Source organism: Sciurus carolinensis, chromosome 10, assembly GCF_902686445.1.
Source record: "Sciurus carolinensis chromosome 10, mSciCar1.2, whole genome shotgun sequence".
Lineage (NCBI taxonomy): Eukaryota > Metazoa > Chordata > Mammalia > Rodentia > Sciuridae > Sciurus > Sciurus carolinensis.
Genome location: NC_062222.1, coordinates 46,991,465 through 47,014,908, shown reverse-complemented (window position 1 = coordinate 47,014,908; position 23,444 = coordinate 46,991,465). Strand labels below are relative to the sequence as shown.

General features: G+C 34.6%; 1 protein-coding gene across 4 annotated transcripts in view; it reads left to right on the top strand.

Moving 5' to 3' along the window:
- Positions 1 to 23,444, top strand: part of Sec24b (SEC24 homolog B, COPII coat complex component) — an 86,430-nt gene that overhangs the window by 22,193 nt on the left and 40,793 nt on the right. For 2 of the 4 annotated variants that reach the window (XM_047567139.1, XM_047567138.1), the window contains exons 3-4: positions 4,857 to 5,030; positions 13,430 to 13,534. In XM_047567139.1, coding sequence (XP_047423095.1) covers positions 4,857 to 5,030; positions 13,430 to 13,534 — 279 coding nt within the window. The remainder of the gene's footprint in view (positions 1 to 4,856; positions 5,031 to 13,429; positions 13,535 to 23,444) is intronic. The other 2 variants (XM_047567141.1, XM_047567140.1) reach the window with 1 other exon arrangement.

The window sequence follows — 23,444 nt, the reverse complement described above, 5'->3', positions numbered from 1 at the left end:
CATAAAGTTTTTGTTTAAAAATAGTAAACATTTATATGATCTTTGTATAAAAGTCCACTACATATATGGCACTAAGATATAGTCATTGATAAGGTAATATTATATTCATTATCTCTGGTGATGATGTACCTGAGGAAAAGCAAAGTGAATACTGTGTAGGAGATAATTATCTGGACAAAGAAATAAATTAGAAATGAAGAAATAATTTAGAAATAAATTAGGTGCACTGGGAAAATGTTCATGAAAGATAGAAATAGTATAGCACAAAACATTATTCTTAGCTTTAGAAATTGGTAAGATTGTAGAGTGTGGGATGAAGGTAACATAATTTTGCTTCCTCCGAGTCCTACTCTTTCAGTTTTTCCTAGCTACTATTTATTAAACCTTTGTATCTTTTCTCAACTTGGTACCTAGCACTTCTAAATTTTTCTGCATATACTCCTCTAAGCTTAGAAGATGAGTGAGATCCATCTTCGTGTTCACTTCCTGCAGAATTTGAATTTATCACTTAACCCTTCTGTATGTCAGTTTATCAGTTTCTCTTGTGCTATGACATTGGATAGATGAGAGTAATTAATGAAGGGAAAACATATCCTTGCCCCAGTCTGCAGCCATCAAAAATTTATAAGCAAGGTGGTACCACTGTCAGATTTGTATTTCAGAACTTTCTTCTATGAACAGGGTGGTGGATGCCTGGAGGAGGAAGAATCTAGGGCAGGAAGACAAGCTACAAGGAATTACTATAGTTACTCAGGTGGACCACGACAACTTGGGCTGGGAATTATTTAGAGGACATATGACAGAGATGACCCCAAAGATTTGTTGATATAGTTTATGAAGAAATAGGAAGAATAAAAGGTGACTTTAAATTTCTAATTTGAATGAGTGGTAGTACTATTAAATGAGAATTTATTTAGTCTCTTCTAGTTCCTAAAGAATTTTATGTATAAGTACTTAATGTAGGGTTTATTGGGACTGGGGCTGTAGCTCAGTGGCAGAGAACTTGCCTAGCATGTGTGAGACGCTGGGTTCGATCCTCAGCCCCACATTTTAAAAAATAAAAGAAAACAATAAAGGTATAAAAAAATAGGGTTTATTTTCTGGTACTAATAAAGGAATATTCTTTTGAGATGTTGGCCAGATATCTAATCCTCATGTATGCTGTGTATGAGGGTTAGAATTCTAAGTAAATTATAAGGAACTAAGGAGCTACTAACTAAAGAACTACCTTAGTTATCAGAAAAAGACAAGATTTATTCTTAAATCATAATTTCTCAGAATATCCCATAAACTAAACGGTACTTCAGCAATTCACGTTGCATAGTGCCAGTTTTATATATTATTATTCTGTCAAATTCCCTTTATGAAAAGAGCAATTTCTTTTTTAAATTAAAAAAAATTTTTTTTTCATACATGTATAGGGTAATAACGTCTGTCTCATTCTACTGTCCTTCCCATGCCCACTGCTCCACCCCTCCCCTCACTCCTCTCTGCACAATCCAAAGTTCCTTCATTGTTAAAGAAAGCAACTTCTTGTTGTCATGTTTTTCTGGTCCTTAATGTTGGTAGATCTTGTCTCCATTCAGCAAATGTTTGAAAAGCCAACTACGTGCCAGGGGTTGTTCTAGTGTTGGGAGATAATACAGTAAAAAGACTTGATTCTTATCCTTGTGAAGTTTGCAATTCACTTGGTGAAGCAAACGTTATTCTAATACACTTGTGAATGTAAAATTGCCTTTAAGTGACATAAAGCAGAGATTTATGGTACTTGGAGAGCTAACTTCAGGTGCGTTCAACCTGTTAGTCATGAAGCTTAGGGAAATTTTCTGAGGAAGTGATGTTTTAGCTGCAATCCAAGGGATGACTTCTCCATGCATAAAATAAATTGTAGGTAAATAAATACTTATATGTAAAAAGGTAAAACTTTAATATTCTTCAGAGAAAATATAGGAGACTCTACTAGAGCCTTGGAGTAGGGAAAAATTTCTTAGGTAATACATATGATGATAGCCAAAGAGGGTAAACCTGATAAATTTGACTAATTTCTAATCAAAAACTTCATTGTTGAAAGTCAACAAAGAAAATGAAAAGATAAGCTGTGAATTGGAGAAAAAATAACTTATACTATTTTTCCAGAGTACACAAATAACATGTACAAATTAATATTGAAAAGACCAACAACCACGAGAAAAATACACGAACAGGCATTTTCACAGAAGATGAAATGAAACTTACTCAACTTCAATAATTGGAGGAAAGCAAATTAAAACTAGAATGAAATATCTTATACTTGGTATCAGATTGGTAAAACTGAAAGTCTGACCATACTAAGAGATAGGAAGTAATAACAAACTCTTAGACATTGTTGACAGTAGGGTATATTGGTCAATGTTTTAGGAATATTTGACATTAATGAAATGAAAAATAACCCCACCCTAAAACATCTGTTCCTCTTCTGTATACTCTGGAGGAGTCTTCTTCAAACTTTGTGCATGTGACTTACCTGAAATATTATTAAAAATGCATGCGTTGATTGACTTGATTCACTGGGTCTAGGGTCTAGTACCATCTAACTGAAAATTCTACATGTCTAACAAGCTTCTGTGTGAGGTATTGCTAATCCACAGACTATTACACTTTGATAGGAAAGCCCTAGAGCACACTTCTTATTTTAGATGTATAGCACATATATATGGCAAATAACGTGCTTAGGATATAGGGTTAAAGAGACTGATCTGCTTTCTAGGATGAAAGCCTCATTTCCCACAAGTTGCCCACAGAGCTCAAGGATTCAGTATTCCTTGCTGCACACCTTCACCTATTCAGGCCACAGTGTGCACACACTAAGAAACTGTTGTAGAGAAACTTGCATATCTGCACTAGGGACATGGTTCACAAAAACTGTGGCTGTGTGTTTATGAAAACAAAAAAATGGAAACAACCTAAAAGCCCTTTTGTAGTGAAATGGATAAATAAATTATATTTTTTTGCAGTGGACTTCTGAGCAGGAGTTAAAATGATGAAATAGAGTTTTTAACTCAAGTGTTAAAATGATGAAATAGAGTTTTTAACTCAGAAATATAATGTAGGAAGTCTTGGATGAATATATGCAGTATGCTATTGTTGTAAAGTTAAAATGCAAGCAAAAATAATGTTTAGGGATAACTATATGTATGGCAAACTATTTAAAAAGTAAAGCCCAGAACAGTAACCAGTTCTGGAGGGGACAGAGGGGACACTCCTTCTGTGTGGAGTACATTGAGAACTCTAATAGAATTGGGAATATTTTATATTCAAAGTTGGATGCTAAGTTCATGAATACTTCTTTTATATGGTTTCATAGACTTGTGGAAATGTATATGTATACTTACATGTGCATATACATACACATAATTTTACATGATTGTGCCTCAGTTTGACCTTGCACGCTCTTAAATATTTTTATTGTTTTATTGCATTTCCAGCTTTAATGATACCAATTATCTATCTCTGGCTTAAAACAACTGATGTAATTTTTCAGTGTTCTACAGGTTGTCTAGGCAGTTCCTCTTCTGGTTTTTCCTAGGCTCCCTCTTCTGTCTTCACTTAGCTGAAGAATTCACTAGGCTAGAACCTAGATTTCTTCCTTTATAAGTCTAGCAGTTGGTACTGACTCTTTATTGGGTCACTCACATTTTTGTCTGTGTGACTAGATCATCTTCCTTGTGATGGTGATGGTCTGTGCAGCATTTTATGAGCAGAAAAGCTGTAAGGCCTCTTGAAATAAGATTGGGACTTAACACAATTTTACTTATACAACATTCTGTGGAGTAATGCCAGTCAGGAGGTTAGCTCCAATTCAAGGGATGGGAAAATAGATTCCACCTTAGTGAAAGGAATTGCAGTATATTGTGACAGTGTTTTCAGTTTCCCACAATGACAATCTTCCTAACTAAAATTGACGAAACAATCTGCATATTTAGAGCTTCTTTCCTCTTTCTCCTACATATTTTTGTATTCTCCTAGGAGTATACATAAAATATAAACATTTTGTTCTGTCACGACATTCTCACATTGTTTCAGTCTCAGACCTAAGTTTGTTTACATATGTGCATATACACATCATCCTTATATTATGTATATATGTGCATGTATATTTGTGTGTACACACACATATATGTGCTTTTATTCAATATTTAGTTACTACTTACCACTACTCTTTTTACCATGGGTTTTTCAATTATCTCTTGGTTGTACAGTCTTAAAGATTATTCTAAAGGTCAAATTTTTCAGCTAGAGACAGTTTTGCCCTCTGGTAGACATTTAGTAACCTGAACTACTGCAAAAACTACTATGAATTATGAACACTTCATTCCAGAAGCCCAATCTAAGTGTTATAGTGAGGCCCTTACTTAGTTACATGTGAAATAAGGCATTTGGTTAGAAAGACAACTGAGAAGTGATAGTTTACAATGCAAAATGAGCTCTGAGCTAATGCTGGAAAGATTTATGAGATTCAGAGACAACATTACTGCTATCACCTTTATTCATTTTCTTACCTGAGACACCATTGCATAGGACACTTAATTAATACTAGTGGTTTTTTAGTAAAGAAAAGTTGTTTGGGGTTCATTTTCTTTAAGAATGTGAGGAAGGTTGTGAAATGTTTTAGGAAAATTGCCATTAAAAATTATTAAAACACTTGGTGAGCTTCAAAAATCTTTTGTTTAGACCACCCTTCTCTTCTAAATAACACAAGGTAAGTGTGGTGTTACTAAATTTTCTACAAAACTTCAAAATAAACTGTATTTTGTTAGTAAGTCTGCTTTAATATATTTCATGTTGTTGCTGTAGATGAAATAGTGTCTTGTTTTCAGTTGCAGATTCTCTATCCTGTGCTGTCATGCAGAATGTCCAGCCTCGAAAGTCCAGCCCAGTAGTATCCACTGTTTTGTCTGGAGCCTCATCAACAAGAATGCCTCCTGCTGCAAAGCACCCAGGGGAACCTGTGACCCCAGTTACGCAGCCATCAGAGCTATTACAGCACAAAGGTATTTGAGAAATTTGTTATTCAAATGGCTGATTTTAAAAAGTCAAACTATAACCATAATTTATAGAAAAGTAATTTATAATCTCAACCCAGACCCAACTTTTTTGTGTGTATTAACTTCCGGTTTCTGTGTATGGTGACATATTTTACACATTTAGAACCATAGTTTATATACCATTTTGTGTTTTGCTTTTACATTTATTAAATTATACATAGTTCTTCATTTTTGTTTTTTGCCATTTTCATGACTAATACCCATTGTGATGATATATGAGGGTTTACTAATTCATCATTCTATCATGTGATCATGTGATATTTATTTCCTTTTTTTTTTTCCCCCTTTAGTGCTATAAGTGACAGGCATTAAATTCTGTTTCTTTACATATTCTTTTCTTTTGTAAGGTTTTTTGGTCACTTTCTATCTAGCTAAAATTCCAGAGTGTTTATGTTTCAGATTAATATGCTCTATTTTTCATTTGACCAGTGGTCAAATGTTGTTTTTCCTTTGATCAGATATTTTCAGGAATCTATAGTTTATATTTGCAAAGCAACCATTATAATATTTTAAGGACTATTTTATGTAATGACAGCTTTCAGCCTTGAGTGTGAAGAAGGCTTCTATTACATTCTGAAACTCAAAAAAAGAAAAAACATCATAAATTCTTAGGTTGGTCTTGCTGCTTGTATCTCTTAAGTGTTTATGTGGTCAAAAGAGTCCTTTCCATCAATCAGATCATACACTGTACATTTTCCTATTTGGTTTTAAAGGAAAACCAACTGTAGTATCAAAAAGTGTTCATTGATTCCCAAAGTTGTGCTTGTATGGAAATAGAATCTAGTTTTTATAAGCATTTGCCTTCAAAGTGAAGGGCTGGTAGAAATATTTTGCTTATCATGAGTAGAAGAAACTTGAGGGTAGATAAAAGGCCTAACTAAATGAGTGTTGTTTTTTCCATATCTTTCTCGAATATGGATGGCTGTCTCCTACTTCTTAAATGTTTCTTCTTTTGACTCTTTACATTGTCCCTACTAATTTCTTTCCTTCTACCGTAGTTTTGTACCCTCTTATTTTAAATGCCATCTTATCATCTTACTATACATATCATTTTGTAAAGCATTCTACCACTAAACTGTCACAATTATATTTTTTTCTTAGTAGAAAATAGATTTGAAGAGAGAAGGAACTACCATTTATTGAGCACTTATGTTCCAGATTCTCTGTAATTTTCATCTCACTAGTCCTATGATGTAGATATACCCGATTCACAGATGAAAAAAGCAAAATTCAGTTTAATTACCTTGCCCATGTCTACAGGTTAATAACTAGCACAGCAAAAGATTTCTAGGCAAGTCTTCTACCCCACAGCTCACAGCTGAGTTGTACTCACAGCTAAGATTTCTAACTCAAAGCTCTCTCTTATGTTCTTTCAAATATTGCTGGTATTTTATTGTTGTTGTTGGCTATTGACAAACTCTTGATTTACCTAAAATGAAATAGTTGCTTAAGTAAGAGAAAAAATAATATTGGAGATATATGAACTGTAGATTTTATTCTTCCTTTTTCCTACATAAGAGCTTGGCCTCTTAGCGGGCTCGTTGTCTTTGGATATCTGATATATAAGCTACAATGAATGATTATACAAGTTGTAATCTTCATGAATGGAGCCCCTTGGCGTTGTACAGTGTACCATCAGTGTAGTGTATAGTGTGGGCCTGATGTTACTACTAAAATATTAATATAATCTGCCCTCCATAGTCTCAGGTTCCATATCTGCAGATTTAATCAACCAATGATTGAAAATATTCAGAAAAGATATACTGAACATACAAACTTTTTTCTTGCCATTCTTTCTTTTTTTTCTTTTAGATATACATGACAGTAGAGTCTGTTTTGACATATTGTACATACATGGCATATAACTTCCCATTCTTGTGGTTGTACATGATGTGGAGTTATACTGTTTGTGTATTAGTATATGAACATAGGAAAGTTATATTGATTCATTCTGTGTCTCCAATTCCCAACCCCCCTTCCCTTTCTTGTCATTATTTCTAAGCATTGTTTCTAAGAGTATTCTTAAGTATTACACATAATCTAGAGAGGATTTAATGTGTACAAAGAGGTTGTGCATAGATTATATGTAAATACTATATAATTTCATATAAGGGACTTGAGCATGCATAGATTTTTATATCACTGAGTGGGGGACTCCTAGAACAAATTCCTTGCAGATACAAAGGGACAACTGTATTTTTAAAATAGTCATTTTATCTTCCAGTTCCAAAGATACCCTGGTTTAGTTGTTTTCCCAAGACAACATTTTTTTTACCATTAGAGGGGAGACTTGACATGTTTATTTGAGTATCACTTAAAAAAACAGTTGAAAAACTAACTACTTGAGAACAATTTTCAGATAGTCATCTAATATTTTTTATAAAAAATGTAAGTAGTTACGGTTACACAATTTTGTTGTCTTTTAAAACAAACACGTTATGTTATTAGTAAATATATCTACTGGAATGATATCCACATCATCTTTATAAAAGTACCCTAATAAACTCTTCTTTAACATTTATATTTTTCCTGGAAGACTTATCCCTTTCCTGAATATAATCATGTTATTGAGCTAGAAACTCTTTTATCATTCTGTTGCATTCTACCACAAAATATAAATTGAAATTTAAAAATTTGTTTCGTTTGCTATGACCCCAAATTTCTAAATATTATAATTTTTTCTTTTGGATTAACCTATCATTATAAATTTTATCATATGGTTGATTATAACAGTGTAAACATCATGAGTTTTGGTATTAGTTATTATTTGTATTTTTATTGGAAATACATCCTTCAGTGGGATGAATGGTCCTCCCCCATCCCCACTAGAACTTTGTATCTGGGTTAATATGATTCATCCTTAGAATAGATAGGGTTCAGATCAACTTCATTCCTAGTTTACATTTTCATATATAATAATTAATTAAAGAGAAACTTTGTTCACATACATAAGAATGATGTTGGAAGGCTTTTCATAAAGCAGTATTTTTGAATCTCTTTAATATTCTAAGTTTATAAATGCCTTTAATTTTTTTCAATCTCACTTGCTCAGAACATGAAACAGGTAAATCATATTTTGTCTTCCTCTTTTTCTTTGGTGATACTTCAGATTGAATCCAGGGTGCCTTACAACTGAGCTAAATTCAGTTCTTCTTACTTTTTATTTTGAGACAATGTCTTACATGCTGCCCAGGCTGGTCTTGAATTTGCAATCCTTCTGCCTCAGCCTCCAGAGCAGCCAGGATTACAGGTCTTTTATAAATGAGGAAACTGAAGTTTAGAGAGATTAGGTGTCTTTCCCAAAGATGTCTGGACTTTCTGGGAGTTTGCCAACACTCAACCTTGTGCCTCTAAACTCAGTGCTCCTTTTCTTGTATCAGCAGTTACTCAGAATATTGTGAATTTCTTTACACACTTTGTTGATCTAATATCTTACTATGTTTTTTCATTACATTTTATCAAAATAATCAAGCTGTGATGTAGGTCATTTATTTTATGGATACTGTGTCTATATAACTTAGTTTTCAAAAGCATTTCTCAAAACATGTCAAAACATACTGCTAATAATAGTTTTACCTGCTGTTAAATTTTTTGTTGTTGTTAAAAGGATATAGAAAGTACTAAATATCTTATAAATATAATAAAGTTAGAATTATACTTTATTAATTTATAGTTATAATTCACACTTATTTAGTGTAATTCATTAGTATTACTAATAGTATATTATATTTATCTTATATTACAAATATTTTATGATAAAATAGGTTGTGAAGTACTTTCTTGTATATTTCTCATTGATCCAAAAGAAATACTATGGGATCTGTCTATTTGATGTGCTAGGGATTGAGTCCAGGGCCTTGCAAATGCTAGGCAGGTGCTGTACCACAGTACCTTCAGCCTACACAGGATATTTTTCTGTGAGTTTTATCCATTATATTTTGAAAGAAAAATATGATAGTCCTAGAAAATATTCTACTTGTTTTATTTCATTTTTATATTAGGGATTAAACCCAGGGCTTTATGCATGCTAGGCAAGTACTCTGACTGAGTGACATTTCAGGCCCTTTTTGTTGTTGTGGTAGTTGTTCTTTTTTGAGGCAGTGTCTCACTGAGTTGCTTGAGTTTGCAATTCTCCTGCCTCAGTCTCCCAAATAACTGGGATTATAGATGGGTGCCATGCTACCACACACAGTCCCCTCTGCTTGTTTCAACATAATTAGCATTGCTAAGTGCCCTGTGCACTGGTCAGGTTGGAAGCCTTTTTTTTTTTTTTTTTTTCTTTTCTTTTCCTCCTCACTTTCTAATGACTTGCTCTAAGGATGAGTATTAAGAATAGTTGAAAAGAATTGTTTAATTAAATATACACCAAAAACATGTTTTTAAAGTTTAGCGATGATAATAGCTAATACTTGCATAGTATTCAGTGTATGCCAGGTACCATTTCTAATCATTTGAAATATATTAACTCATTTAATCCTCACAACAACCATTTGGGGTACTTATTACTCCGTTTTACAGATGGTGTAAGTGAAGGACAGAGAGGGTAGTAAGTTGCTCAGAACATGTCAAAGGACACACATCGAGTAAGTGGTAGAATGGGGAATTGCACCCAGAGTTCTGCTATTGTCATGCTGCTTCACTCTTCACTATTTCTTACCATCTTTTGCTTTGTTCTCACAGGGTTCTTTCAAAAGCAGTGGATTCTTCAGTAGTAGTGGTTTGGGTCTGCATAAAGGCAGAATTCTTAAGTAAATAAATTTATAATGACCACACCACTTTTCATATTTCTGAATTAAGAAAATCCCAGTGAGAACCAGTCCTGTTTCTAACATGTTTCACCCATGACTGAAATATGTCTTTCAAGGTTTAAAAAAAAAAAAACTCTAGGTTTTTGGGGTGCCTTCTTTAACCATTTAAAGAAGGAGGAAGCTTTCCTTTTAGTGCTTGATAGGTTTTTATATCTCAGGGAAGTGGGTCACAGTAAGGTTTAGGTAAATTAAGATTGTGTGTTTCCTATGAATGCTATTGTCCACACAGGCATTTTTTAGGTGGATACATTTTAGGAGAGTGCATACAGATATTGATATCTGAAAAACAATTCCTATAAAGCCATTATTTTGTGGGAACCCTTGAGAAGCTTTCTAGTATATATACCTAGCTTGAAGACCAGCTTAGAAAAGATAACAATTGCTCCAGACTCTTAAATTTAAATAATCCAGCCCCCACAAGGGTTTTGTTCTCTTAAGACCAGTTTTGATTTATTCCCATTGTGACTGGATCTAGGGAACAGTGAAGATATCTTTTTATTAAGCAGTCCTAAAGGATGTGGTCTCCTGGAGAATTTTGCCTCAAGGTGTTTTCATAGCTGGTAGTTTAATCTGGGTGTCCTTTTTAGTAACACCCTTGCATCCCCACCCCACCATGCTGGGAATTGAACCCAGTCTTGTACATTCCACAAGCTTTCTAGCACTGAGCTACAGCCCAGTCCCCAAGTAATGAAGCGGGGGTTGGGGGTAATGTTTATAATTTTTCTTTTCTTCTTTTTTTTTTTTTTTTTTTTTTTGAGGAGGGGTGTGTTTTTTAAATACTGGGGCCAGTTAATAACAGAACTCTTTATCATATTAGATTCTATGAAGTGTTTCTTGCCTCTTATTTGACTAGATACCTTCGAATCTCTGATTAAGACAGAATGAATCAGGGTACAGCATTTACTTTCCCTTTGATCCTGCAGCAGTGATGGTGCTAGGTACTCCATGCATGTTTCTACAGGGGGTTTTAGGGTGAGCTTGGAAGTAGACTTAATATATTTGACCTGTATCTTATGCATAAATTCTGACTCTTAAAGAACATCTGAGTATGAGGAAAGTCTCCTAATCATTCATGTATTATAGAATAGATGACATGGTTGTCCACTGCTTTGTGGCTACAGCCCTCTATTTGCTGCATACAACCTAGAGTAGAGCACTTAAATATGAAGTGATTATTATCCTGGAGCTCTTTCCGTTCCTCTGTGGGTTAACTAATGTGTTATATTCTTGTCCTGTTAATATTCCCAAACTGTTAGCAAAGTTTACTTGAACCAACAAAGCAAAGGTAAGCTGAATTGTGAGCATATTAAGAGTCATGGTTAGAGAAGAGCTGAACTCTTGACGCTTTAATCTTCTGCATCTCTCAAAACAGATTATTACCTTTTTTCATGAAAGGAAAATTTGGGTATGTTGTGTGACAGTCTGTTAATCTAATATGTAATCTAATATCATGGTACAATCTAAAATGATTCTATACTAAATATTACTCTCTTTTATTCTAGGTTTGTTTCAGCATATTAAGCAGTAGCTGTGTAAAAATATTTTTAAATCATTGTATAGCCATCTCATTTGCTCCCAATTAGGCATTGAATACTTTTCTGATATTAGTTGAAATAAATTTTTTTTATTCAGTAAATCTGGAGGAAGAGCGGAAAATATTTATTACATCATTCTATATAAACCTGCCCTGTACTATGGCACCTTTGATTAGAGTCAATAGCCAGTCATATTCATTCAGTCATGAAAATTCTCTTCTGATTTTCCTGCTGGTTGTTGATCTCTCTAAGCTTAGTGCAGTGAACAGAATTTTTCTTGTTATATAAATTACACATATGTATATCTTTTAAAGTGCAGTGCAAACAGTACTTTAAGAAAGTACTTTGTTTTTTTAAAAAAGTCCTTGAGTTGAAGAATTTTTCTAGAGAAACTTCTTATTGATCTAGTTTCTCATAAACTTCTTAGTACATTTAACCTAAGTTCTAATATTAGTCACATTTTCATTTTAACTAGGCTTTTGTTAGAGGAACATGCTACTCTGAATTTAGAAGGTATTAAGTTTGCTTTTTATAATGTGTGAACTTCTTTTACATTGAGTTTTATTTCTTCAAGATGAATTGTGATAACTGCTATTTTATCCATATTAAAAAGTATTTCAGCAAAGCTAGCAGATTTTCCATGACTCTTAATCTTAGTGGGACAGTCAAAGCTTCACTGATCTATAGTTTAACCTTTGCTTTCTTCTAAACTCACATTTTACTTGTTAATAGTTTTTTTTTTCCTTAAAATAAAATAAAGAAGTGTTATGTTATCCATGCTAATCAAATAGGTCTTCTGAAAAAATAATGGAGAGAGTATTTGGGACAACCTTGTGATTTTGGTGATTAAGGCTTTGTTGTACTCCCAGTATTATGAAGTGTTCTGAGAAATCTCCACTAGGTTTTTGGGGGTTTTTGCTTTTGTTTTTTTAAAGTAGGGCTGTAAGATTTTTATTATAAGCATGTTCATTCTTTTTTATGAAGTGCTTTCATTTTTAAATAAGATGAATTTAATTTTGCCCCTAAAAATTTTATGGATTTTAATGTTTTATCTCTTGATTTTACCAGATTAATTAATAAAAATACCCAGTCAACTTTTGTGGGGGACATTGGAAGGTACTGGGGATTGAACCACTGAACTACATCCTTAGCCCCTTTTGTTTTGACTTTTGAGACAGGGTCTTACCTAATTGCTTAAGACCTTGCTAAATTACTGAGGCTGCCCAATTAACTTTTTAAAAGGGAAATATATATAGTTACCAGTACCAGTTATGTGCCTTTGCAGTAGAGTCTGCCTCTGTTGGTGTAGCTCACACAGGGCATCAGTCTTAACTACTTCAGACCTATATCCAGGCAATAGAATAATACTGCTATGACTGACTACCTTATCTCAGGAAACCCACTTTTCTGCAATTGTCACACTTGTAAGGCCAAGTTAATAAGATTTTTGGCTTTTTTGAGCATCTGCTGTGAGCAGAGAACTGTGCTGAATACAGTTCTTTAACTGTCATTCTTTTCCGTTAATGGGAACTGTGTTACCATCAAGTTGGTATTAGCAGAAGGAAGGTACCAAGTATCTGAATGTGTTTTGGATGCTGTACAAATTTAGTTCAGTAGAAATGATCACTGCCCACCAAGAATGCACAGTTCCAAAGGAGGTATACCACAAGGGCCCAATGGTCAAAGAAGGTAAATGTGTTTAGAGCTTAGGAAAATTTTCAAAGAATATCATTGCAGTTTCCTAAATATTTTAAGTGTAATATGTGGTACTTTTTTCATACTTAAATCAGTTAGTTCATATTAAAGCTGCTTTTACTAAACTGCTTTGCAGAGATTTTCTAACAATTCTAGTTTTGATAATAAATTTGCTAATATTAATATGCATGCTGTGATGTTCTTTGGAATGTCGAGAGTTCTTTCTCACTTTTAATGCAATGTCAAAATTTTATTTCTCATCTTTCCTGTTGGTTTGACTCTTGTGTTTGTGCTTTCCACTTTACAGGCATGCAGTATGGTGAATATGTTAATAATCAAGCTAGCTCCGCACCAACTCCCTTGTCATCAACTTCCGATGATGAGGAAGAGGAGGAGGAGGATGAGGAAGCAGGTCTGCTTTAGCTTTACACCAGTTTTTGATCTTTTCCTACTCAAATTTTTCTTTTATTTCTGTAGTCTTAGTCTTTTAAAAAAGTATCTGAAGATTTAGCATGATGAACTTAACTTGGTTTGGGTATAGAAGGTTGGGTCACTTCAAATAAGGTGTTTGTTTAGTTTTTCCTCCTTTGGACATCTTTACCATTTTGTGAGTTATAGGATTAGAATCCATCATTCATGATGGTAGAGTATTTTCTTCTTTCAGAAATGCATTTCCTCCCATGTCACGTGCAAAGGAATGAGTCCTGACTCAAGCTTTGGCTGATGGTTGCTGTAGCTTCCTTAGAGGAATACTGTTTCCTGCTTTGCATAATACTGTGTTCTAATGAAAATGAGCCATATGGATTTTGTAATAGTGACAGAGGAAAAGGACAGTGTTTTATGATGTCCTCTTGGCACTTTTAATCATGTATTTAGAAGGCCCACAATTTGTAGTTATTTTCCCACTCATGAACTAGTAGCTCATGTCATATTATTGAAGAAGTTGTGCATAGTTATGTGTTGCAACCTGTTTAATATCTTTTTCTACTTGACAAGTCAAACACTGCTGAAAATTAAGTAGTTAATTCCTTCATTGATTTTAACAGTTTAAGACTGACCCAATAAGTGATGATCTTTAAAGTTACTATATGTAACCATGATTCTCCTTCTATTATTTTTCTTTCTTTCTTTTTTTTTACTTATGGGAGGCTTTGCTATGTTTAACCAGAAGTTTGTATTTTATGTGTGTTTTTAAAATATTCAGATCTTTGTGTGTGATTTGAGGTGGATAAAAATAGGAAGTAAGGAGTAGTTTTTCTTATTTTAAACATATAAATACTCTTTCAGAAATTCTTAAATTTTTCGTTTTAATGTGATTTCAAACTTAAAGTTGCAAAAAAGATTGAAAGAAACTTCATATACACTTTACTTAGGTAAACCATTTTTGCTCCACTTTGTTTATAATCCTCTTTAAATGTATTTTTCCTACATCATTTAAAAGTGAGTTTTTTGAAGACATTATGAACTTTACCCCATTTTAGTTAGCTTTTTCACTGTTGTGACTAAAATATCTGATCAGAACAGTTTTAAAGGAGGAAAAGTTTTAGAGACCTCAGCCCCCAAACCAGGCTTCATTCCTTAGGGCTCAAGGTGAGGTAGAACATCATCGGGGGAAGAATGTGGCAGAGGGAAGCTGCTCACATGATGATCAGGAAGCAGAGAAAGAGACTACACTCTCGATAACAAAATATATACCCCAAAGCCATGCCCCCAATTCTCATCTCCTTCATCCACATCCTACAACTTCAGTTACTACTTAGTTAATCCCTAACAGGGATTAATTCACTGATTGGGTTAAGACTTTTATAACCCAATCATTTCTCCTTGGACCTTTCTTGCATTGTATCACTTGTGAACCTTTGGGGGACACCTCACAGCTAAACTATAACATTCTGTGCCTGGCACTCAAAAGCTCACAGCCATCTCGGAATGCAAAATACATTTTGTCCATTTCCAAAAGTCCCCATTGTTTCAACAGTTCCGAGATTGCTCCAAGTTCAAGTCCAAAGTCTTCTGAGGCTTAAGGCAATCTCACATTGTGAGCTCTTGTAGAATTAAAGCAATTTACAAGTATCCAATATATAATGGTACAGAGTAAACATTTCCAATCACAAAATTAGGGGCATAGAAAGAAGGAACAGAACCAAAGCTAGATCAAAATCCAGCAGTGTAAACAAGTCCTGTAGCTGCATGTCCAACATCTGGGGCATATGGCATCGTGATGTTCTCTCCAAAGTGCTTGTGTAGCTCTGCTCCTGTGGCCTTGTTTGTTGCATCCCAAGTGGCCTTTTTCTCGATTTGTCTCTGCTCAATTCCTGCAGGTTTCCTAAGAAGATCTCCCACATTACTGGCATTTCTTAATCTCAGGCGTCTCCACTGTAGCTTCAGCTTCCTCCTCAAATCTCCACACCTGGCCCTCTCAGGGAGTGCCTTCAGGGACTCCAACCCTGCTACACCTTGCCTGGCCTCCAAGACTTTCCTCTGGAATCTTGGTGGAAGCCTCCATAACCCCCTAACTCCAGCATCCTGCATTCCTGCAGTGCCAGCACCATGTGGTTCACGCCAAGGTCTGCTACCATCTCGAACAGTTGCCAAGCCTGAGGGACCCTGGCTGCAGCAGCCTCTGAGGGTATGGGTGACTGAGCATGTTGAAAAAACTTCCTAGGCTCCCTCCTGCAAGAAGGTTTCCCTACTGGTCTCTTCTCAAGAGAATTTTCACCTTTACTCCCTTGAGTTTGAGATGGGTGTGGTCTTGCCAGCTCCTGAGATGCCCTCAAGCCATCTTTCTTATGTCTTTGGGCAAAGTCTTTAGTATTTCTTTAGTGGCAGTAATGTCTTTAACAACTGAAACTTCCTTAGCCCTAGTTTTACACTAGCCTTTTAAGTTCAAGTTTTAAAAATCTTTCTGCTCTGCTTTCTGCTCCTGAGTATCACAGTAAACTTGGCTAAAAGCCACCAGCAATACCCATGCCACTTCCCAAATTCTATGCTGCTTAGACACTTCTTCTGCCAGATAAGTCCATCACTTTTAAAATCAGCCTCACAGAAAGTCTTAGGACATGGGCATAATGCAGACAACTTCTCAGCCAAAACATAAAAGGAATGGCTTCTACTCCAAATTCCAATAGAGTCCTCCTCTGAACACTCTTGAGCCCTTTCTTCATTGTCCACAATTCTATTGGCATTCTGGTCTTCTGAGGTCCCACCAAAATCTGCCATTAAGCTCCGCTTACAGTAATCTAAAGCATGTCCAGTGTACACTGCTAAACATCTCAAAATTCTTCTGACCAATTCCAAAAAGCTCCAAAAACTTTTGAGCCACATGGTCAGGTTAGTCACAGCAATAACCCCACTTTCTATTTTAGTCAGTACCAATTTCTACGTTAGTCAACTTTTTCACTGCTGTGACTAAATGATCTGACCAGAACAATTTTAAAGGAGGAAAAGTTTATTTAGGGGCTCACAGTTTTAGAGGTGTCAATCCACAAACAGCAGGCTCCATTCCTCAGGGCTTGAGGTGAGGCAGAACATCATGGCGAAATAGTGTGGCAGAGGGAAGCAACTCACATGATCAGGAATCAGAGAGAGAGAGAGAGACAGACTCTACTCTCTAGATACAAAATATATTCCCCAAAGCTACGCCCCCAATTCCCACTGCCTCCAACCATACCCTACCACTTCAGTTACCACTCATTTCATTTCTATCAGAAATTAATTCACAGATTGGGTTAGGACTCTTGTAACCCAATCATTTCTCCTCTGAACCTTCTTGCATTGTCTCTCCTGAACTTTTGGGGGATACCTTACATCTAAACCTTAACAACCCCTAAGTAAGAAAGTGTATATTTCTTATTTATAAGGACTGTCTTACATAACCACAATACAATTATCAGAAATTGAGCATTGTTGATACAATAATATCTGATACACAGCCCATAGTCATATCTCAATAGTATTCTCAGTTTGATCATTTATAGCTATTTTCATGGTCCAGGATACAGTCCATGATCATGCATTGAATTTAGTTGTCATGTCTGTTTAGATTCCTTCAATCTGGAATTGTTCCTTAGACTTTCTTTCTTGACCTTGACATAATCGAAGAATACAGGCAAGTTATTTTGTGAAATGTTCCTCAATTTTGATTTACCTGACCTTCCTCATGATTACATTCAGATAATGTATTTTTTGACAAAATTTCTAAAGTACGTTGTGTTTTCAGTGCATCCTGAGGCACCAGATGTAAATTTGTTGCCATATTGATAATATTAACTTGATCTTCAATTTAGGTAATAATAATCAGCCAGGTTTCTCCACTATAAAATTACTTCTTTTCCCTTACAAAATTAATGAGTAATTTGTGGAGAGATTCTTTTAATGCAGTAGAAATGTTTTACTCTTTATTGAATTCTCACCTATTCGTTTTGGTATTCACTGATGATTTTTAAACTCTTGTAGCCCTATGTTGATGAGTTGAATTTCTATTACAAAGGCATTATATCCATTTGTCCTAGATTTGGCCAGGATTGGCTCCTTCAAACTAGCCCTGATGTCATTTTCAAATATTCCTGTGAATCTTTGAGCAGTTACTTTTAAGTGCTTTCAGGCCACAGTAAGATGTTCCAAACTCATCTTGTGCTTATCTTGCTGTAATTGTGGAATGAGCTTTTTCTCCAGGGAGACCTGGTTCCATTAGTGGAGAAAGATATTTTAGAAACCAAGATCTAATTGCAATATGTGCAAAGCTTGACTGAAATCTGTGCAAAGATAATTTATCAATCAAGAGGTTCTTGTCTTTTTTCACTCCACCCCACCTCCATATTTGTAGTGCTATTTGGGATAAGGAAAGGAAAGAGAAAATGAAGATCCCTTGCTAGTATATTATTTGCTGAATTTGCTTACTCCTTAGTTAGCCCTATTGAGTGGCTGTTATTTTGAAACCTATTGTTACCAATAAGGAGCAGCTTAGAGGTATTAGGTGTCCATTTTTTCTCTCAGCTTGCAAGTGATGGACATGAAATTTGGCTTATACTTTTTTCCATGTTTTATGCAAGTTATGAGAGACAAAACCCTTACATTATCTGGTTAATTTAAAGTTGGACATTGCTAGTAATATATTGGTCTTTTTTTGACCCACGTTGGTTGTTTTTCAGCGAGAGAACAACTAAAGCCTTCTAAGAGTTTTAAATGGTTCCTTATACTTTTCCTCAGACTTCAAGGATTCTGAACTATGTTTTTGATCTTTCTCTTCCTTGCTTCATCAGATTTTAGCTTTTTTTTTTCCCCCTTCTTTCCCCTTCTTCTGAGATTCGACATAGAGCCAGTAAAGGAATAGGGGGAAGATTCCTCACAAGTACTACATTTTCACTTGTCCTTCATTTGACCTCAGAATTCTTGTTGTCACTGTTTTGGAGCTAAGTACATCTTGAAATGTATTGTAAGTCAGGATTGAAAAAAATGCCTTGCATATATGAGAGGATATGATTAAATAGTGGGATAATTATAAAAGCTATTCAGTCATCTGAAACTAGCTTGCCCACTGAAAGCAGTACAGGTTGTGAGCGTACCTAATCTGAAAATCTGAAATCTTCAATACTTCAAAATCCAGGCCTTTTTCAGCACCAACACGATGCCACATGTGGAAAACTTTACCTTTACCTCATGGTGGTCACACTCAAACCCAGGCCACTAACAATATTATAAAAATTACCTTTAGACTTTATAGAAGGTGGACATGAAACATGTGAATTGTGTGTTTAGACTTGGACCCCATCCCCAAGATATCTCATCATGTATATGGAAATACTCCATACTCAAACAAAAACAATTTTTTTGAAATCTGAAACACTTTGGGTCCCAGACCTTTTGGGTAAGGATTATTTAATGTGTCATAATTCCAAAGAGCAAAGGCCAAATAGTTTCTGGCTTCTTGAAATGTGCCATAAATTGGGATTGAAAAAATGCCCTTGCATATGAGAGGAAATGATTTTCCACAGGCTCATGGGAAAAGTTACATAAAGAATTTGTGATTTAAAGGGGTGAATAGGAATAGGCCATGTGGAGAAAGGAAACCTAGGCTGGCAGACCATTATGTGATGTGCATAAACAAGGAAAACTAGTATATTGGATGATAGTGAGGAGTTTGTTATGACTGCATCATAAGGTCAAAGGGAGGATGGCACGGGGGTTTGTGACAGATCCAGGTGAAGGACAAGCAGAAGCCAAAACTTGGAAGTTCCTTTTATAACAACTGTGGAGGCATTTAGTTAGACCTTATTCTCCAGGGCATGGGGAATTAGTGAAAGTATTTTGAAGCAAGTTCAGAATATTAACATAGAAGTTTCATAATGTACTCTTTGTGTCTGTGTGTTTTAAATACAGTTCTGGTTGGTGTTAGTGATGGCATGACCTAATTAGAATGCATTAATCTAAACAGTAAGTCTTAACAATTTTTGACTGTTCATGTAGTCTAACTTAGTGATTTTTCTGGTTTTATTTCTGTGACAGTTACTTTGACATTTTGACAAGTTCCAGGATAGCACTTTACACTTAGTCTTTTCTTCAGAAAGTAAATTTTAAAGTAAACTAGTAAATTTAAAGCTATTCAATATATAAAATAGAATAACTATTTCCATAAAATTGATGTCTTTTAGAAGTTTATAGCTATGGGATAATTAAAATGGCAGTATTTTTAATATTTACATTTTATTTGACATGAAAGAAGCTAAGTAGCATAATTAAGTAGTAGTATGATCTTGAAATAATTTATATACACAATCTTTTTGGACTTTTTTCTAAGAATAATTACTTTTAAAAAAATAATTACTTATTGATATTTACATCTTGAAAAGTTTTTCTTGATCAGAATGAATACCATAGTGTTTTTATAACCGTTTTATTGAGATTTAATTCACATGGCAAAGAATTCAGCTGTTTAAATTTTAAAGTTAAGCAGTTTTTAGTATTTCACAGTTTGTCAACCATCACTTCTCTGTAATTCCAGAATATTGTATCACCCCTAAATAGAAACACTGTAATTGTTAGCAGTTACTTCCCATTCTACCTTTCCTGGGCAGCACACAGCTCTAGGGAGCTTCTAATCTACTTTTTGATCTCTAGATTTGTCTGTTTTGAAATAAATAGTTCTTACATGTTTGTTTTTGTTTGTTTTGTTTTTGTTTTGTTTTGTTTTTTTTGTCACTGGCCTTCCTTCTTTTAGCACAATGTTTTAATATTATGGCATGCATCAGTACTTCATTCCTTTTTATTGCTGAAAAATATTCCATTAAGTACATGTATCATCTTTTATTACTCCATTCATGAATTAGTAGACATTTAGGATGTTTCTACTTTTTGACTATGAATAATGCCACTGTTGAACATTTGTCAACAAATTTTTGTGTAGGTTTATATTTTACTTCTCTGGAGTGAAATTTCTGAGTCATGTGGTAACTCAGACCTCTTGAGAAATTGCCAGACTGTTTCCCAAAGTGACTGTACCATTTTTCAGTACATCGTTCCAGTTTCTCTGCATCCTTGCCAAAACTTGCTGTTTACCAGTCTTTTTGGTTATAACCATCCTGGTGGATGTGAAATAGTATCTCAGTGTTTTAATTTTCAGTTCCCTAATGGCTAGTGATGTTGAACATCTTTTCATGTGCTTATTTCTTTTTTGTTTATCTTCTTTTCAGAAATATCTTTGTCTTTTTATTGTGGATATTTGTCTTTCTAATTGTTGGGTTGTGAGTTTTTTAAAATATATTCTAGATACCAGACCCTTGTTAGATAAATGATTACAAATATTTCCTTCCATTCTGTGGGTTTTCCATTCCTCCATCCATCCCTCCCTCCCTTCCTCCCTCCCTTCCTTCCTTCCTTTACCGGGGATTGAACCCAGGAGCGCTTAACTACTGAGTCACATCCACAGACCTTTTTAAATATTTTATTAAGAGACTGGGTCCCTCTGAGTTGCTTGGGACCTCACTAAGTTGCTGAGACTGGTTTTGAACTGTCTCAGCCTGCCATGCCACTGGGATTACAGGCATACACAACTGTGCGTGGAGATTGTCTCTTGTTGGTAACTTTTAGAGCTCCACAATTTTGAAAGTTTTTGTTTAGATTCAGTTTATCTATTTTTCTCTTTTGTTGCTTTTTTCTTTGATGTCATATTTAAGAATTCATTGCCTAAGCCAAAATTATGAAGATTTCTATATTCTAAGAGTTTTGTAGTTTTATAGTTTTAGCATTTATATTTAGTCTATGATTCATGTTGAGCTAATTCTAATATAAGGTATAAAGAAGGAGTCTTCTTCATTCTTCTGCACCATTTGTGAAAAGAAAATGTTTCCCCTTTGAAATGTATTGGTAAATTGTTTAGTCTTAGGTAAAATTTATATAATATAAAATTAACCATTTTAAAGTATATAATTCAGTGGCACCTAGGGTCTCTACAATGTTGTATAACCACCATCTCTATCTAGTTCTAACTTTGTGAGTGTACCAAACCAGATTGAATGAAACATTTTCATTATCCAAAAGAAAACCCAGTAATTAAGTCGTAATTCCCAGTTTCCCTTCTCCTCACTCCCTAACAGCTACCAGTCTGTTCTCTGATTCTGTGTATTTACAGAAAAGGGATCAGAAAACATGCAGCCTTTTGTGTTTGGCTTCATATACTAACATGTTTTCGAGGTTCATTCATGTTGCAGCATGTATTAGCATTCCATTCCTTTTTATGAGTGAATGCTATCCCATCATGGAGATAACACCATGTCTTGTTTATTTACTCATCTGTTGTTAATTATTTGGGCTTGGGTATATTGGTTTTTTTAATGCTATTAGTACAAGACTCCCCCCGCCCCCCATACTGGGCGTTGAATCCAGGGGTAATTTACCACTGAACTATATCTACATCCCCTTTTGTTTTATTTTGAAACTGGGCCTCACTAAGTTGACTAGACTGGCCTTGAACTTGCTATCCTCCTGCCTTAGCCTCCAGAATGATGGGATTACAGGCATGTACTACTATGCCTGGCATTGTAAGATTTTTGACTTTATATATTAGCATTCTTCTTTAGTTATAAATTCACAAACAGAATGAACAAAAAGAAAAAGCCATTCTTTCCATTGTTTATTAAGAGGAATGGTATATATATGCAACAGTTTTCTCTTTATCACAAGGAAGGCACTTGGTAAATATTTGTGTCCTCCACTAGTTACTTATTTTATAGCATTTATACTTCATAAGTGGCTTCATATCTACTCTTTCATTTAAACCTTACAGGAACATTTTGAAAATTGTTCTCATTTTCAGTTACAGTGCTGATGATTGTAATTTACTCAAAGTTATACAGCAAGTAAATGGCAGAATCTGATGGACCTGAATCCTTTTGTCTTAAAATCATGTTCTTTTCTGAGAATAAAGTGTTCTTACACTAATAACTTTAGCTGTTATGCTAAAGTTAGATATATTAGTTGATACATCTAATTCTCATGGCTGTCCAAAGTTATTCAGTGAACGATAATTATGCATATCTGTTCTTTTTATAGCACATTGCAAAATCAATCTAAAGCATAGTCTAAACCCCACTTGTAAAATTGGTGTTAAGAGCCAAGGGTAACCTCTATACCACAGAATTTTGTCGGTTTGAATTAGACTTTGGTTTGTCTCAAACACAAGATTTCTGTAAAAGAGAGCACCATATGCATTTTCTGTTTTAGACATAGCTTGTCAACTTAGAATAATTGTAGTTTCCCAATAAAATATTCACTGAATGAATAAATAAAAGAAATTATTATACATTCTACTGTCAATGTGCCTGATCTCCAGATTTCATCATAAATTGCCACTCGCCTTTTCTCCTCATTTTACAGGTTTTGAATGAGCATAAACAATAAAAGAATTTTGTAGTCTAACACTTGTATTTATTAAAGTTCCTTTCATTTATATTACCTTATTAAATATGATAGCTGTTATTTACTCTATTCTGCAGATGAATAAACTGAGGCACAGAAAAACTTAGTAATATGCTAGGAAGCAACCCAAGCCAAGCAGTTGTGCTGAGTTTTAAAAGTCATTAAATTTTAGTTATCTTAAAATATGGTAATACTAATAATGTATTTAATGGCTTGAGATTTAGTAGACATACTCTTTCAGGTGTGGGTATATTAATACTGTATCAATCTAAAATGTGTATTTGTGTGGTCAACAGCTTTTAATAGTTTGATGTCTGTTCTCTGAAGTGTTTACCTAAATTTTATATCTACTTACCAGCTTCATAGTCTCCCTTCTTCCCACCTTATTCTTAATTAAGGAACCTTTATGT